Here is an 18377-nt window from a genome sequence, read left to right on the forward strand (position 1 = left end):
AGGCAGATGAATATTACGTTAGACCAAAGACAACTAGATCAAATGTGAGAGGGTGTGGAGACATCTGAGAGGACAGTATATCATTTATTAATCCATGGAACACAGTCATATCCATACAACTACAGTGTAGTATGATAGAAAACTAAGGTTAAGGTTCTCTTCTGAAGATTGTTTGACTTTATAGTTAATTTGTAAATTTAGTAAAATAATAAGAATTCATTGACAGAATTAACTGAGACTTTCCAAACTTTACTGTGTGTAAGTTTGTTAGTATAACATTTTTCAAAGCTGTTTTTATGAGTGGTGCACAATTTAGAAACCTTCATTTAAATTTAAACTACATTTTTTGTTTGGCAATTGCAGTTAAACATTAGCTGTTTGTTTCCTTTCTTTAGTCAATTTTTGTATTAGCCTTAAAGTTACTACATTATAGTAGCATGTGAATGTCCTCGTTTTTTCTGGTCTTTTTATTTAAATTGTCAAGTGGTTTTCAACTTTTACTCCAAATTATCTTGAGTTTTACCTAGGGCACTGCAAATAAATCAGGATGCATTAACAGCAAATGAATCAAATCCTTATTTAATTCTGTGGGAGGAACGCTTTACATGTTCATCTCCTTCAAGAGAGTTCTGTTTAAGGAATAAGACACAACAGTCACTGTTTTTGTTGGCATTGTTAGAAGACAAAGTACAAGGATATATGAAAGCGACAAAGAGTCCTGTGGCACCTTATAGACTAACAGACGTATTAGAGCATAAGCTTTCATGGGTGATTACCCACTTCAGTGGATGCATGTGTTCACCCACGAAAGCTTATGCTCCAATACGTCTGTTAGGGTATGTCTACGCTACGAAATTAGGTCGAATTTATAGAAGTCGGTTTTTTAGAAATTGTTTTTATATATTCGAGTGTGTGTGTCCCCACAGAAAATGCTCTAAGAGCATTAAGTGCATTAACTCGGCGGAGTGCTTCCACAGTGCCGAGGCAAGCGTCGACTTCCAGAGTGTTGCACTGTGGGTAGCTATCCCACAGTTCCCGCAGTCTCCGCTGGGTTGAGATCCCAATGCCTGATGGGGCTAAAACATTGTCGCGGGTGGTTCTGGGTACATATCGTCAGGCCCCCGTTCCCTCCCTCCCTCCGTGAAAGCAGCAGCAGACAATCGTTTCGCGCCTTTTTTCTTGAGGAAATGAGATTCAAAAGTTCGCGGTTCTTTTCCTGTCTACCTGGCCAGTGCATCTGAGTTGAGAGTGCTGTCCAGAGCGGTCACAATGGAGCACTCTGGGATAGCTCCCGGAAGCCAATACCGTCGAATTGTGTCCACAGTACCCCAAATTCGACCCGGCAATGCCGATTTAAGCGCTAATCCACTTGTCGGGGTAGAGTAAGGAAATCGATTTTAAGAGCCCTTGAAGTTGAAAAAAAGGGCTTCATTGTGTGGACGGGTGCAGGTTTACATCAATTTAACACTGCTAAATTCGACCTAAAGTCCTAGTGTAGACCAGGGCTAAGTCTATAAGGTGCCACAGGACTCTTCGCTGCTTTTACAGATCCAGACTAACATGACTACTCCTCTGATACTTAAGGATATAGGACTCTCTCTAAGTAGTGCAATCATTGCTACAGAGCACTACTTGGGGCATCTTAATGTTATGAAATACCAGGTGTGTATGATAATAAACCAGCACTCATGTTGAGTATTATTATGTCACCTAGAGCCAAAAATTCTAATTGTATTAAACTTTCAAAAAAATTTGTAGTTACAATTCCAAGTTGTAATTTAGGGCAGTTTTAGCATTTTGTCTCTAGTAAGGGATTAGCCAGCCTTTTCATGGGTACTTCATGTTTTATGTGGCAACAGAAACATTTTGGTAGCTAGAGGCATGATTCTTTCAATAAGAGAAAAATCTAAAATGTACTGAAAGTCTTTGGGCTTTATTGCACTTAAGTTGCAATAAAAAAATGAGATATTGGACCCTCTAAATTATCTACTGTGCTTGTTTCCCCCCTTCCACTCTCATACATTTTGGACACCAGAACCTCTAGGGCTCTGTGCCCTCATCCCTCACCAGAGCACATGAGCAGGAACCTGACAGCTTCTACCCGAAGAGATGATGCATAAGTAAGGCGAAGATTTTGTCATAGTTATTTTTAGTAAAAGTCACAGACAGGTTATGGGCAATAAACAAAAAGTCACAGAAGCCGTGACCTGTCTGAGTTTTGCTGCTATGGCTCCTGGTTTCCCCTGCCACTGTGGTGGCTGGGAGCTGTGGGGTTCTCCTTCCATCTGCGGCAGCTGGAAGCTACCGAGTAACCATATTTCCCGAAGAGAAAACGGGACACCCCCAGCTGCTCACCCAAGGCATCCCCCTCCTGTGCAAGGCTGTCGCCCATCGCTGGAACCCTGAGGAGGGCCTCCTCAGGAGTCTGTCACCTGTTGCTGGAACCTTGCAGGGGGCCCCTGTCACTGCTGTCGATGGAACCCTGCCCACGGCCCTGCTGACTGCCTGCTCCAGAGTCCCACAGCCCCAGGGGCTGAAGCAGAGAATGTCGTAGAGGTCTCTGGAAGTTACAGATTGTGACTTCCATGATCTCCCTGACATAAACGTAGCCTTACGCATAAGGCCCTGCTCCCCTAATGGGAGAGGTACAGAGGTAGCCATCCAGAAAGAGCAGCAGGGAGAGCAGACCAGTCTAGACCTGTTGGGCACCCTCATCTCCCCAAATCCTCTGTCCCCTGAAATACCAGGGCAGGAGCACATGAGCTTCCTCCTGCCCTGGGCAATGGCCCAAGGAGGCCATTGCTGCCTTAGGACAGCTGCTGTAGTGTAAGAGAAGCATGCTCTAAATGACTCCAGATGATTTCACATCCTGCTGAAGTCAGCAAAATTGTTAATTGAGCTAAACTGTGAAAGTTTGAGAAGTGGGGGCAATATGGGGTTGACTTCTAATTAAAGATTGATCCTGGAAGAAAGATGCAGAGAAAAACGGAGATACCTGGCATTAAGACAAAACAAAAGATGAAAGTAATACAATAGAAGAGGAAGCATTAAAAGCAAAATAAAAGTTTCTGTGAGATGGCCGGGGTGAAAGAAGGGCATGTTGGTTCAACAATAGGGGAGCATATTGGTTGATGTGTCTGTGCAGAGGAAAAAAAAAAGGATATGGGGCTAGAATGGGAATATGGCTTGAGGAAACCACAATTAAAAAATGTAACTGAAGTACCTTTGACTGTTGCTCACATGTTATCGGTCTTTCAGTTTACTTTGTCTAATTACACAGTAGTCTCTTTGGACAAGGAATGTATCTTTTTTACATAGTTATATAGGTCCTACACAATGGGATCTTGATCCTGAGTGGGGATGTGGGCATTTAATAATAATGCTCTAGATTGCTTACAGTAGAGAATGAAGGTTTTTAGTTCTTTCCTGCATGTGTTCAAATCCATTCTTTCAAAAGATTAAAGAGTGAAAAGTTTGAACTGTGCTTTCTTTGATTTTATATACTTCACTAATTTCTGGTACAGACCACCACTAGGTTTACAGAAGGAGACAAAATGCTAAATAAGTTTTAACAAGTTTGGTTTCAGCAAGGTACATCTTGGCCCTAAGTTGCTCTCACATCTCAATGTTACAGCAAATAACTGGTAACTTAAATATTAAAGCATGGAAAGAGAAAGAAAGAAACAGATATAGCCCATATCTGACCCCCTCAGCACACATATATGAACAGTTGAAAGGGTTCTAATTTGTTTTGCCTATATTAACTTCATTTTTGTCAGACTTTTCTAAATTGTTAATTTAAAAGAGCTGAGATCCATACTTAAAATGTCATAATGTTTAGATTATATAATTCAGAAAAAAACACGGACAGCTCCTATAAATCAGTTTTACATATTTCTGGAAGGATGTTTTGTTCCTGTTATTATTTCCTCATCCAGCTCTGAAATCTAGGGATCATTGTAAATTTCCCCTCTCATTATCTCTGAATGTTAGTTGAACTGAGTTTAAAAATGTATAACAGTACCATGTAATGGTAATCTTGTTTCAGTCAGAATAAGTAATATTTAAATGCTACTTGAGACACTTTATAAATGGAAAAATAGGAATATAGGGTCAAATCTTGCTTGTTCGTTTATATTAATATTGAAGAGTCTAGGAATATTTGCTTGGGTACAGTGACCAGGATTTGGCCCACCCACTCTACACTTAGAAAACAATTCTGAGTGCTATAAAAATGTTAAGCTAGGATACAGAAAAAAAAGTATGAAATTGTATAGAAAGCCACTTTATTAAATCTTTCTATAGACCAACACATTATAAAAATCACAGACAACTAATTCTTCAACGAGACAAAGCCAAACTGAAAAGACACTGCTCTAATCCAAAACTGATCCTTCACAGCCCATCCATCAGGCAAAGCCTGAGTCAATAGATGGGCTTGTGAGGTATATTCAGTTAATGGGGGACCCAGTACCACTGTTAAAGGCCCTTTTATACGTTACCAGTTCCCAGATCTAAAAAGCTAGAAACTGTCAGCTTGATGTCCCAGTTGATGCCAACTGTGTGTGTGTGTGTGTGCGCGCGCGCGTGTGCTGTATGCACACACACAAAAAAAAGGGCGGGGGGGCGCGGAGGAAAACCATGTCTAAGGTAACCAGGACCTGAAACAAAATTAGCAGCCACTAGTAGTCTGTGGAACAGTAGGCTAATATGCATCATTTGTAATACCCTTCAAAGAAAGGCAGCTGAATCTGCACTTGCTGAAATTTGAGAGACGTCTTCATGTATAGCTCCATGTAGAGCACATTGTAGTAATCCAGCCTGGTGGTAGAAAAGACCTGAGTGTCTGGGGAGGTGTACATGCATAAGGAACAGTCAGACCCCCTTTGTGAAGCACAGATGAGTAAAAGTACGTTTGTCCATTGATCCTATCTGGGCATACAGAAACTTACAGGTTTTATTTATATGGTGAAGGTCGCAAACTTCATTTTAAAAATTGGCAAGGATACCCTAATGAAAAGAACATATCACATCTGCTGTTACCTCTAGATGTTTTCCTAATTCAGCCAACATCACTTTTTACCTGAACTAGGTTTCAGTCAACCATCTAATTCTCACCCAAGCCCTCAGTACCACAGAGACATTGGAAAAGTAGAGGGGAGTGTATTCATATAAGATTATAAGAATGTACACACCCCATTGCAGGTTATTGAATGTGTGGGCATAACGAATGATCTAACCTACGATACCTGATAGGATACGAAAGTTTTTAGTTGCCATGGTGGTAGCTTGCTTATAAGAAGAATCATAGGGCTTGAAGGGACCTTGAGATGTCATCTAGTCCAGTCCTCTGCACTCATGGCATGCATGACTAAGTATTATCTAGACCAAATACTACAGATAGACTCTACATTTATTTTGATCTATCAGAGCCTCTAAGGGTACATCTACACTGCAGATTCCTTACATCAGGGTATAGAGTACATACACTGCATGCCTCCTTAGCATGGGTACAAATAGCAACGTAGACAGTGAGGGACTGCTTAGGTGAGTAAAGACATGCCTGAATCCTTAAAGTATATACCCTATGTGGCTCCTTATACATCCAAGCAATGCCTCCCCCTTCTACATGGATACTTTTTAGCAGCATAGTGACCTGCTGCTGGAGTCTTCCCCACCTCTGGGAGTTGCTGAAGCCTTTCCCCTCCACAGGGGAACACTCCAGCACAGGAAAAGTTTTGGTAGGGCAGAGGCAGTGGGGAAAGGATCTATCAGCTCGCAGCTGCTGGAGCCTTTCCCTGCCACAGGGAGTTGCCAGAGGCTCTCTCTCTCTACCACAGTGAAAGACTCCAGCTGTGGGGAAAAGCTCTGACGGGGTAAGACAGTGTGGAGCTGCTAGAACTTTTTCTTACTGTCTCCCCACTGCGAGGGCCTTTCACTGATGTGTGTAGCTACATACTGCCTTGTGGACACAGCCTGCTTTTTACTGCAGTGTGTAGCTACAAGTACGCAGTGCCACCAGTAGAATATATCTATTTTGCAGGTAAATACTGCCACCTAGTGACTATAAAGTCAACATCCCATCAGTGAAGTTAATATTTCATTGACAATAATTAAGGAAAAATTTCATTGCAGTAGGTGGGGAATACTACCTACAAAACAATTTCCATCACCGAGTTGTAGGTCTTATTGCCCTTGTGGCACTAAAAATGTACTCATTGATCTCTACCTCCTTGAATCTGAAGGTCATTTCAAGACAAGGACAACTATTTCATGTATACAAAAAGGTCTGTTGAAAATGGTTATTAGAATGCTAATGGATCTTGTTTGTCAACTAAAGCATACATTTATTCTTATACCTGCATGCTACTTCTCTCCTATCAACAAGATAAAGTAAGGACAGTAATAGTGCTTCCTATCCCAAAAATCCCTAAGTGCTTTGTAAACTGATTACAGGGATATGCAAACCATTACGAAGGATCTGTTCAAGTACCACTAAAGTGAAACGCAGCATCTGTTTAACAGAACACAGTAATTTTATGCAATAGTTTAGGTTAGGAGGTGAAGTAAAACACCATATTCAGTTGAAATTTCAAGACAAATTAGGGAAGCAGAGTGTTAAGTAGCAAAGTTGGAATTTGGCCAGTACCCTGAAGATTTCTAGAATGTTTGAGCAAAATAGCTCTTGAAAGTCTGAACAAAAATATTCCCCCCTCCCAACAGCAGTCTGGCAGGGGACCCCAATCTTTTGTGGGGTACCTCAAAATGACTGTCATTTGAAATTTCAGATTTAGCATGGTCATACTGTAGTACTTAAATGAACAGTGCATATTTGAAAAATACTCATCTTAAAAGTACAAACTTACGTTTGAAAATGCAGAGCTGCATAAAAACAGTAAGGAATTCTTATTAGATGTGATGCACAGGAGTTAAAAAAAGACATCTATTTGAAATCTAGTCTGTTTTTAAAAATGAGTTAAATAGTATTCTATGGTATTACACCTACCATTATGTCCCCCAAATAATTTGTGGTTTTATATTTTTTAATTTAAAAAATAAAATTCTCTCCTCTGTTGCTCTGTGAAAGACACAAAAATGGAAAAACTGACATATTAGTGAAAAGGAAACAAATGAAAATGACAATACACAAAGTAAGCAAACTGAAAGAATTTTTTCCCTTTGATTGTTCAGTTACTGTAATCTTAAAAAAAATCACACTTAAAATTCAGAAAATTTTCCTACTATTGGTGCAAGTAATTAAATTGAAACTGTCCTGACGACTGTTAATAAGTGCCACAGGCTCAGTTAATTCAAAGCAAAGAGCAGAGCTGTAGGGCAAGAACAGAGACAGAAGGAGCCAGTGTTAATGAGACTTCCTTAAAGATGTGCCCAATGCTTGGATTTTGCCACAGGAATTAATGTTGGCTGAGTACTGAACATGTGCATTTGAAAATTTTAAATTCTTTAGGTGCACACTTATGCTCAAATCCTGGTTCCATTAGAGTCAGTGGGAGATTTGCCATTGATTTCAATGAGATCAGGATATTGCCTTTAAAGAACAATGCAGTATGCATCTTTACATAACTAAGTTATATGTTGAGTTTCAGAAACTGGTTAGGAGACTCACATACTCTCACCAGCTCTTTAATATCTTCATTGGTCCCTCAACATGCATTTGCAGAATGTTTTTGCTTGTGTGTAGCAGTCAAAGACCTCATTGCCCCTACAATGCTTCCCCAATATCAGATCTCTGTTTAACAGTCTGGGACGGGACTGGACTGCACTGTACTGATGCCAGGCTAGCCCAAGGTGTGGCCGTGGTCAGTCATATTAACAGTACCATCGCCTGGGACCAGATCCTCAGATGTAATCTGACATAGCTCAGAGCGTGGGGATTGCCAGAGAGCTATGCTGGGTTCTTAGCTTCTTCCAGACAGTCTCAGAAAGGCCTCTGTTCTGTGTCCTAGATACAGATCCATTTTTAACAAGTTTCAGAGTAACAGCTGTGTTAGTCTGTATTCGCAAAAAGAAAAGGAGTACTTGTGGCACCTTAGAGACTAACCAATTTGAAGTGAGCTGTAGCTCACGAAAGCTTATGCTCAAATAAATTGGTTAGTCTCTAAGGTGCCACAAGTCCTCCTTTTCTTTTTAACAAGTGTGATTCCTTCTCCCTGGTTCCCAACCCTGGACTAATTAGCTGAGTCTCTACTGGGCAGAAGGTTACACCTGTAACACCCATGTTTCTGGAGAGTGTATGGTTAAGCGTAACCTTATGTTCCTGTAAAATAAATATTTTCTCAACAGCATCTATATTCTGATAGGAGTTTAGACAGGAGGTGTATGAACACTGAGTGGATACATTGGTAAACACTCAGAAAACAAAATACTCTACTCGAGGCTTTAATAAATGTTTGCTCTGTGACCTTGGGGCAAGTCTGTTTCAGTTTTCTATAAAATGGGGCAAATTATACCTATACCACTGGTATAAGGTAACACAAAGGTGTTGAAAGGCTTAATTAATAAAATTCTGAGATCCCTGAATGGAAGACATGAGAAATTAAATTAAATTATTACTATATCAAAGAGATTTTTCTTCCCTTCACAGAGCAGTCGGTGCTCTTTTAGAAAGCAAAGATGCAGTAGAAGAACTCCTACAAGGAAAACATTTGGATTTATCATTTCAAGGAATTGATCATTTTAGAAATGAAGTTGTATTTGTGAAGTTTGCAGTGAGCGATCATACAGCCATGCTTACGGAGGTATCAGGTAAAATTTGTTAATATAATTACTAAGTGCTCAGAATGCTCTTCTAAGCTCTTGCTAATATAGGACTGTTATCCACTAAATGGGCAGTAAATTACAATTGGAGCTTAGACATTCTTCTGTTGGGAGGGCTGGCATTTCAGACAACAAAATGCATGGGTTTTTTTGAGCTCCATGGAGGCCCTCTGCTTCTGCAGTAGTTCGTGGCCCATCTTTGTACTGTCCATCCCAAAATCCATGCTTACTATCTGCCCTAGAACCGCCCTCCTAAAGGAAGTCATCTACATCATGGAGGAGAAAGATATGTAAATTAATGTTGATTGAGTCAGGATTAACTTCCTTACAACATTTTCGGGGGTTGGGTGTGTTGAGACAGTGCAGCTCCATGGCTTCCCCCTTGATTCACCTCATTCTCCATGCTCATACCTGAAACCTCATGGAGCATCCTGAAAAGGCTGACAAGGCAATAATACTCCTTCTCTCACCCTGGGTCATAGAACCATACAATTAGAAGGGATCACAAGGGTCATCTAGTCTAACCCTCTTCCCAAATGTTTATTGTGTCAAAACCATTCAGGACAGATGGCTATCCAGCCTCCTTTTGAAAACTTCCAGTGACCGAGCTTCCACGACCTCTCGAGGAAGTCTGTTCCATTGTCATTCTGTTATTACAGTTAGGAAGTTTTTCCTGAGATTTAATCTAAATCTGTTTATGCTGTAGTTTGAACCCATTGCCTCTTGTCCTGCTCTCTGTGGCAAGAGAGAACTTTTCTTCATTATTTTTATGACAGCCTTTCAAATATTTAAACGCTGCTATCATGTCCCCCCTTAATCACCTCTTTTCCAAACTCAACATACCTAGTTCCTTCAGCCTTTGCTCATACGGCTTGCCTTCCATCCCTTTGATCATCTTTGTCACTCACTTCTGGATCCTTTCCAGTTTTTCTACGTCCTTTCTGTACATTCGTGACCAAAATTGGACCCAGTGCTCCAGCTGAGCCTAACCAGCGCCAAGTAGAGCAGTACTATCACCTCCCGTGATTTGCATGCTATGCCTCTGTTAGTGCAATCTAAAATTGCATTTGCTTTTTATGGTAACAGCATCACATTGCTAACTCACGTTGAGATTGTGATCCACCACAACTCCCAGATCCTTCTCAACAGTGCTTCTGCCAAGCCAGTTCCCCCCCCCCTTCTGTATTTGTTCATTTGGTTTTTATTCTCTGTAGCACCTTACATTTGTCTGTTTAATTTCATTTTGCTGTCTATAGCCAAGTTCTCCATTCCATCAAATCCTTATAGCCTACCCTTGCTGTAATTGAGGTTATATCATCCATAATTAATCCCACTGGATTAGAAACAAACAACAAATAAAAGGTCAAATGCAGATCCTCTTCCCATGGGTGTGAAAGTTCCCCAGCCAGTGGGACATGGGCAGACCAGGAGAGGGGTGTGACCTGAGAATCTGCCTCAAAGTGGGCATGGGGTGTGTGTAAAAGTCCCTGTATTGGTCTGCGGGGGCACCCCCTGAACTCACACAGCTTTTGGTCTGACACCAGCTTTTGGTCAAACCACACCTCCATCCAAAGGCTCTGTCCTCCTCCTAGGTCTGACACCAGCGGAGCTAGGCTTCTCCCTTTTACATCTTCTCTCCAGGCCTGACATGCCTTGTATGCGTGGTAGGGCTGCTTGAGTCCCGTGCGGTCCATTAACCTCATCACATACACTCTGTAACAGTCCCACAGAGCTGTTTCAGCCTTTGAGCTGAAGGTAGCCTCTATGGAGGAGCTTTGGAGCCATGCTGCAGATTGTAGAGTGAGTATTCTTCCCCTGCCCCCCCGCCCCATGTATCTGCGCGGTACCTAGTCTGCTTCTCAGACTGAGTGCTGTGCTCAGAATTTGAGTTTAAATAAAAACAGCTATGGCAAACATAAAATGTTGATGGTGTTCCTACTGCAAAGTATTCTAGGCACATAAAATTCATTATTTTTTTAATATAAAAAGGTAATAATTACTTGGAAGTAGTGTCAGGTATAGGTGTCGACGTTACTGTGTTAGCAGCTGCATGATTTTATTGTTTTCCTGGCAGTTGTGGGTTCATCGTGAAATTCAAAAGATTGGAGTGTAGATATCACTACTATTTTTCTTCTTCTAAATCTAACTCCAATGTATTTTAGAATAGAAATGCCTGAAATAAATATTAAACTTATTTTGTGGCTCTTTTTTTAAGCCTATCATAAGATCATTTAGCAGACCATGTTAGTAACATATTATGTCAGATTATGGAAAAAGCCCTAATCTCTTTTCAAATTATTTAAAATTTTTAAATGGTTATTGAAAGCTCTAAATATCTATTATATATAAAAATACAAAAACAAACAGCATTTACTCCAAAACAAAAAGAAATAAAACCATTCTGGCCACAAATCCCCATAATTGGTGAACACATCCTTGAAGTGTAATGCTGCCATGCAATAACTATACAATTGCTATTACTGCATTTTAGTGTTCATGATCCCAAGTTAGATTTTGAAAGGCATATTAGATTTTTTTTATTATTATTATTATTTCCTCCCCCCCTCATGATTTCATTACAGGACAGAGTTAAGATTGTTTGGGCACCTTAACTTGTATTTCCGTATACTTTTAAACTGTTTAACCTTAATATTTTGTATTTTCTGCGTTTGCAATGCTTGTTTTGGGGAGAATTACAGCAATGTATTATATCTTAAATTGTTGATTTGTACTATCAACCTTTGAGGGGTCAGGAGAAGAGAGTGGGGATTTGGGGAAGAAGGAAGCAGAAATGTCCATAGGCCTCAATAGGGGGTTGTGGGGAGAGGACTGTTTTTGGGGAAATGAACCACATTAGAGAGAATGTCACTATGGGAAGAAGAGATCTGTGCTGTAAGGACTTCCCTTGTATTGCAACCTCAGTGCCTATTGTAGCAAAGGCAGCAGTAGCATGGGGAGCCTTCTGAGTACTGGATGCCTAAGCTCACATGTGACCATGCAACCTGCAGTAGTAACAGATGGGGTCAAGTGATCTGCTACTGAGAACTTTTGACATGCGAGTCCAGTTTCTCTCATGTCACTGGCTCATTTCAACTAACAGAATTGTTGAATGCAGATTAGCTATAGAGGAAGGGTTGAGTTTTCTCTAATGTCAAAATAGCTTCCCTTGAGAGTGACCTCAGCTGTCAATTAGCCCATCTGTATAATCATAATTAAACATAGCAATTGTTAATCACTTAGGTTCATTATAACCTGATTTTTTCAAATGTAGTTTGTGCATGAGATTTAATGAATCAACTATATGAACATTTTGAAGAGTCTTTTATTCTGATATGGAGATCATTTGGGGGAAAAACAGTTCAACACAAAGTGCTAACTTCCTTAAAGGACACATTCTCAAATGAATTTTAGTTCAAACAAACGAAAGTATTTACTTTTAAAATCTCAGAAAACTCACTCTGGACTCTGATTCTGGGGAGGATGCATTATATTCTTAATAAATCAGAGGTTGAATCCATGCTTTAAGTGCAAAAAACTTTTAAATATAGACCTACAACCCCACTTCTTTGTAACAGCTATTGGCTTTGGCAAGTCAGATCAAACCTGTCATAAGATATAGTTCTTGAAGCTCAGTAAGTATGAGTCTCTCTCAAAAATAAGTGTAATATCAACTAAGATTCCAGTTCCGCTCTCCAGAAAAGCAGCAGATGGTGCCTGGGTCAAAACAAGAGAAGACACATCATTGCATCCCTCTAAAATCTGGGCTTAAAGTAAAGTATTTAATACAAATATCTCAGAGCACAAAATGTGTCTAGTTTGTCATTGTCCTTTTAAGTTATGCCAGCAATTTCAACTATTCCTTGGAAAGGTTCCCTTAAAGAGACTTTCATTAACGATGAATGCTCCTTTGTGCTTTGAAGAATGTGAGATCACACCATTTTTTAATATGGGCATAACCCATATAGGACATTTTTCACAGTATCAGAGGTGATAGCTATCATATTGTCTCTGGTACATCCCAAAAGCATATGTTAATAAAGGCTTGTTCAATTTTTCTATGCTTTCTCCAGTATCTCATGTATCAGTTCAGTTTCCCAAGCACCTTTTGATTTTAGAGTTTGTCTGTCATTCCGTCTTTTATAAGGTACAGACTAATAGAGGTAGGGAACTCATTCAGTGTTCTACACTAAAGTACACTGCTGCTGGGCACAATTTTATTATCTGAAGAAGCTCCTGAATTAGAGGTATTTCTAAATCCAGCCTGCTGGAAATGGAATAGTGCTTTCAAATCCAAAGTGATTTCAGTGGTTTCTAGTATTATTTTTTCACATACTTTATGGCCTTAGTGTCCTATGGTAAGTCTGCTTTCCCACAGTCATGTCCCAAAATCTCATTGGACATTTGCAAGAGGATTATACAGAGACAATTTTAGAAAGCTATGGTTAGATCATTTGTAAACTGATTGTCCTTTTCCAGGTCTCCCATGAAGGAGAATGAATGGCTGTTTGTGACCTAACAGTTTGCGGGGTTGTTTTTTTTTTTGTTTATTGGCCAGACTTATGTGTTTTGTATTAATTTAAAATATAATCGTACTGTTTGCTTTATCCAAGCCTGGATGGACACAGTACGTTTGAGCAAGAGTAAATACCTAGTTGTTAGTGAGATGTAATGGAATGTTGAAAGGTGAAATATTTCAGCCTTGGTCTTCTCTATCCAGAGAAATCAGATATGCTACAGACCAGAATAAGTCTGAGTTTCAAAACTTCAGAGTAAATTATTCAGATCTTCAAAATATTCCCTGGCTAAAGTAGCTTGGGCATTGAAAGCCACCATCTATAAAGCTTTAAGAAAGTGAGACCACTTTTGAGTAATCTTCTAAATGATTTCAGATTTGTTGTCCAGATTGAGACTGGCATAAGATATGACCAGACTTTGACCCTTCATCTTCAGTAAGGCATTCACAGTAAACTCACTCATAGCTAGATCAATGTATCATTAAAACTTCTACATCAAGGTGTGAGGGGAAGGGGATAACAAAGATGGGTATTCTTGGGCAAGTCACCACTCTGTGCTTCAGTTTCCCCCATCTGTAAAATTGGGATATGATGGAGACCTCCTTCGTAAAGCACTTTGAGATCTGCTGATGAAAGATGCTATCTATATAAGAGAACTGAGGAGATCACTCCTCATCTTTTCAATGGTTGCAGTTGTAGCCTGCTTAAGTCATTCCTGAGATTTGGGCCTATATTCCAATCTCCAGACTTCTGCAGTAATATTTGCATTCATGTGGAATTAATTCTGAAACATCTTGGAGAGCTGGACACCTGAAGAAAATGGCAGAACTGAAATGGTCTGATTCATGTGACTTTGATAGAGTATTCTGAAATCTTTAACTGTCAGGCGTTTGACATTTAGACCTTAGTTGCGGCAGATTCCTGGAATCAAAGTACAGTATCTCTTAAATTCCCAGAGAGTAGTTATCTGTGGTTCACAGTCAAGTTGGAACGGCATACCAAGTGGGGTCCCACAGGGATCAGTTCTGGGTCTAGTTCTCTTCAGTATCTAAATCAGTGATTTAGATAATGGCATAGAGAGTACACTTAGAAAGTTTGCAGAAGATACCAAGTTGGGAGGAGTGCAAGTGCTTTGGAGGATAGGATTAAAATTCAAAATGATCTGGAAAAACTGGAGAAATGGTCTGAAGTAAATAGAATGAAATTAAATTAGGACAAATGCAAAGTACAATCAGTTGCACACTTATAAAATGGGAAATGACTGCTAGGAAGGAGTACCGCAGAAAAGGATCTGGTGCTCATAGTGGATCACAAGCTAAATATGAGTCAACAGTGTAACACTTTTGCAAAAAAAGCAATCATCCTGGGATGTATTGTAAGCAAGACACGAGAAGTAATTCTTCCATTCTACTCTGTGCTGATTAGGCCTCAGCTGGAGTATCCCCACTGGTACCCACTTGGTATCCAGTTCTGGGCAGCATATTTCAGGAAAGATTTGGACAAATTGGAGGAAGTCCAGAGAAGAACAAAAAATGATTAAAGGTCTAGAAAACATGACCTATGAAGGAAGATTGAACAAAAATTAGGTTTGTTTAGTTGGGCGTAGTGAAGACTGACAGGGGACATAATAGTTTAAGTATACAAAAGGTTGTTACAAGGAGTAGGGAGAAAAATTGTTCTTAATCTCCGAGGATGGGACAAGAAGAAATGTATTTAAATTGTAGCAAGGGCGGATTAGGTTGGATGTTAGGTAAAACTTCCAAACTGTCAAGGTAGTTAAGTGCTGGAATAAATTGCCTAGGGAGGTTGTGGAATCTCCGTCATTGGAGATTTTTAAGAGCATTTTAGACAAATACCTGTCAGGGATGGCCTAGATAATACTTAGTCCTGCCATGAGTGCATGGGACTGGACTAGATGACGTCCTGAGGTCCGTTCCAGTCCTGTGATTCTATTTGCCACAGTAGTTATGCCATTATTCTTTTATCACAAGTATACCATACTCTGAAAACAAACTCAATTTTCTGAATAAGAATAATGCTAAATCCCACTTTGTTTGGTCAATGAGTTGTGGGAATGAATCTTCAGTATATTGTCAGTTATTTATGTGTGTCAAAAATTAGGTTTCTTACTTTTTAAATAAGTACCTGTGTCTTTGGCATCTCAAAATGCAATCTTTTGAAGGTTTGGCATGGGTGAGAAAAAATTAGGCAGATTTTTGTATGTGTCCCATATGCTCAAAATGCCAAAACTTTATAAACAGGACAGAACAGAGACAACAGTATATTAAAAAAAAAAAAATGAAGTCCTTCAAGGAACACAATGTAAAATACCAGCTAAGAATAAAATAATTCAACAAGACCCACCATTTAGTTTTAGTGTTTTGCTGAGAAAACAAAAAAAGATACTTCTTTAAATGCAAAGAGATGGCAATTAAAAAAAACCCCAACAGAACCCATTCAAGATAAAGGTGTATTTCTAACCTTAATAAAGTCAAGACCTCTTTTTTATTTCTGTTTCAGTGTTACACAGCATTAATATACAGTTCTTACTCAGGCAAATCTGAAGTCACTGGGGATTGGGACTGAGGTGCCAATTTGGGAATTAGCTCCACACAGGCACAGGGAACTAACTGCAGGATTGGGGCTAATTCCACTGGATTTAATTGGAAAATGGATAATTTTGTTTGGACACCATAGCAGAGTGAAGACTCACTGGTGTGGCACCTCCTGCTGATCATCTGGGAATTTAGCTCTTTCAGCTCTGAGCGCCCTCTGCTGGCCGGTGTCTCGCCTGTACAGGTCCCATGTCCCTCCCAGACCCTAGTTCCTTTTACCCTGGGGTTCTGCCCCAACAGTACCCCCATACACCAGGTCTCCCCTCCCAGGGGAACCCCCAACCCTCTATACCCACCTTGCCTCAATGGCTACTGCCAGTCATCATCTAGCCCCTGTTCACTGGGGCAAACTGCAGTCTGGAATGGCCACTCATCATTAGCAAAGGGGTCAGACCAACAGCCTCAGCCTATTTCCAGGCTGTACCTCCCAGCCCCAGTACCTGCGTAGGCCTTTATCAAGGCCTTAGCCTGGGGAGTTACCAGGCTGGAGCTCCCCAGTTCCTCTTGCCCTTCCACAGCACTTCTCTGCTTTAAGTACCCTGCTCCCAGGCAGCTAGGCCCTCCTCCCTCCAAGGCTGGAGAGAGTGTCCTCCAGCTTCTGCCCTCCCCTCCCCCGGCCCTGATTGAACTGGCCACACCCATGGTCAGCTACTCCCTCAGCTGCTCTCACTCCTTTTTCCCAGCCACAGCCCTCTGCAGGGCTGCTTTTAACCCCTGTTCTGCGTGAGTGAGGCAGCCGCCCCACTACAGACACACACAATACAAATATTTAAAAAAAGATGTCCCCTTTTACATGTACCAGACCTTAAGACTAGTCTTACGTATATAGAAAATGCAAGGTCAGTTGTGATGTTTGTATGTGTATGCAGGAGAATACCGAGCAGGAATAGGGAGGTGTTGTTACTACTATGTACAGTATTTGTGAGACCATTCCTGCAATATTATGGCCAGTTCCTGTATCCACAATTTAAAAAGCACATTGACAAATTGGAAAGGTTTCAGAAAAGAGTTAAGACTGATTTGAGGTTTGGTAAACCTTCCTTCTAGTGAGAGATTAAAGAAACTCAATCTATTTAGTTTAACGAAGAGAAAGTTAAGAGGTGACTTGATCACAGACTGTAAGTACCTACATAGGGAGAGTATTTCTGACAGTACTGGGATTTTAAAACTAGTAGACAAGGCATAAAACTATCCAATGCCTTGAAGCAGAAACTAGACCAATTCAGATTAGAAATAAGATGCATTTTTTTTTACAATGAGGATAATTAACGATTGGAATAGCTTGCCTAGAGGTGTGGTGGATTCTCCATCACTTGAAATCTAATGGATATCTTAAAGATAAGCTGTTGTTCAGTCATAAATTACAGGCATCACTTGGTGAAATTCTACTGCCTATGTTATGTAGTAGGAAGGACTAAAGAATCACAATCTTCACTTCTGCCATCAAAATCTAAGAATCTGTTTCAAATAACAGTACCTCATTTTTTATCCCTTCCCCATACAAGAAATAAGAAGACAAGAATGATGTCAAAACAAACATACATTGCTAGATTGCAAAAAGAAAAGGAGTACTAGTGGCACCTTAGAGACCAACAAATTTATTTGAGCATAAGCTATCAGAGGCTGGTTCACCTGCGCATATACCAATGTGATATATGCCATCATGTGCCAGCAATGCCCCTCTGCCATGTACATTGGTCAAACTGGACAGTCTCTACGTAAAAGAATAAATGGACACAAATCAGACATCAAGAATTATAACATTCAAAAACCAGTTGGAGAACACTTCAATCTCTTTGGTCACTCGATTACAGACCTAAAAGTTGCAATTCTTCAACAAAAAAACTTCGAAAACAGACTCCAACGAGAGACGGCTGAAATGGAATTAATTTGCAAACTGGATACAATTAACTTAGGCTTGAATAAAGACTGGGAGTGGATGGGTCATTACACAAAGTAAAACTATTTCCCCATGTTTATTCCCCCTCCCCCCCCCCCCCCCCCCCCCGGTTCCTCAGACGTTCTTGTCAACTGCTGGAAATGGCCCACCTTGATTATCACTACAAAAGGTTTTTTCCCCCGCCCCGCTTTCCTGCTGGTAATAGCTCACCTTAAGTGATCACTCTGGTTACAGTGTGTATGGTAACACCCATTGTTTCATGTTCTCTATGTATATAAATCTCCCCACTGTATTTTCCACTGAATGTATCCGATGAAGTGAGCTGTAGCTCACGAAAGCTTATGCTCAAAATAAATTTGTTAGTCTCTAAGGTGCCACTAGTACTCCTTTTCTTTTTGTGAATACAGACTAACACGGCTGCTACTCTGAAACCTGTCATTACTAGAGTGCTTTACATTGCTTTTTTCTATTTTCAGAAATCAGTAACTTCCAGGAGTGTTGGAAAGGAGAATATATCTGAGAGGTAGCAGAAAAATCCAAAACCTCTTTTCAATTTACATATTTTTTTCC

At 40.2% G+C, this 18377-nt stretch overlaps 1 protein-coding gene across 3 annotated transcripts in view; it reads left to right on the forward strand.

Annotated features, from left to right (window-relative positions):
- Window positions 1-18377, forward strand: part of AKAP7 (A-kinase anchoring protein 7) — a 140364-nt gene that overhangs the window by 23349 nt on the left and 98638 nt on the right. For all 3 annotated transcript variants that reach the window (XM_075126748.1, XM_048844570.2, XM_075126747.1), the window contains exon 5: window positions 8606-8766. In XM_075126748.1, coding sequence (XP_074982849.1) covers window positions 8606-8766 — 161 coding nt within the window. The remainder of the gene's footprint in view (window positions 1-8605; window positions 8767-18377) is intronic.

This window comes from Caretta caretta, chromosome 3 (assembly GCF_965140235.1).
Source record: "Caretta caretta isolate rCarCar2 chromosome 3, rCarCar1.hap1, whole genome shotgun sequence".
Lineage (NCBI taxonomy): Eukaryota > Metazoa > Chordata > Testudines > Cheloniidae > Caretta > Caretta caretta.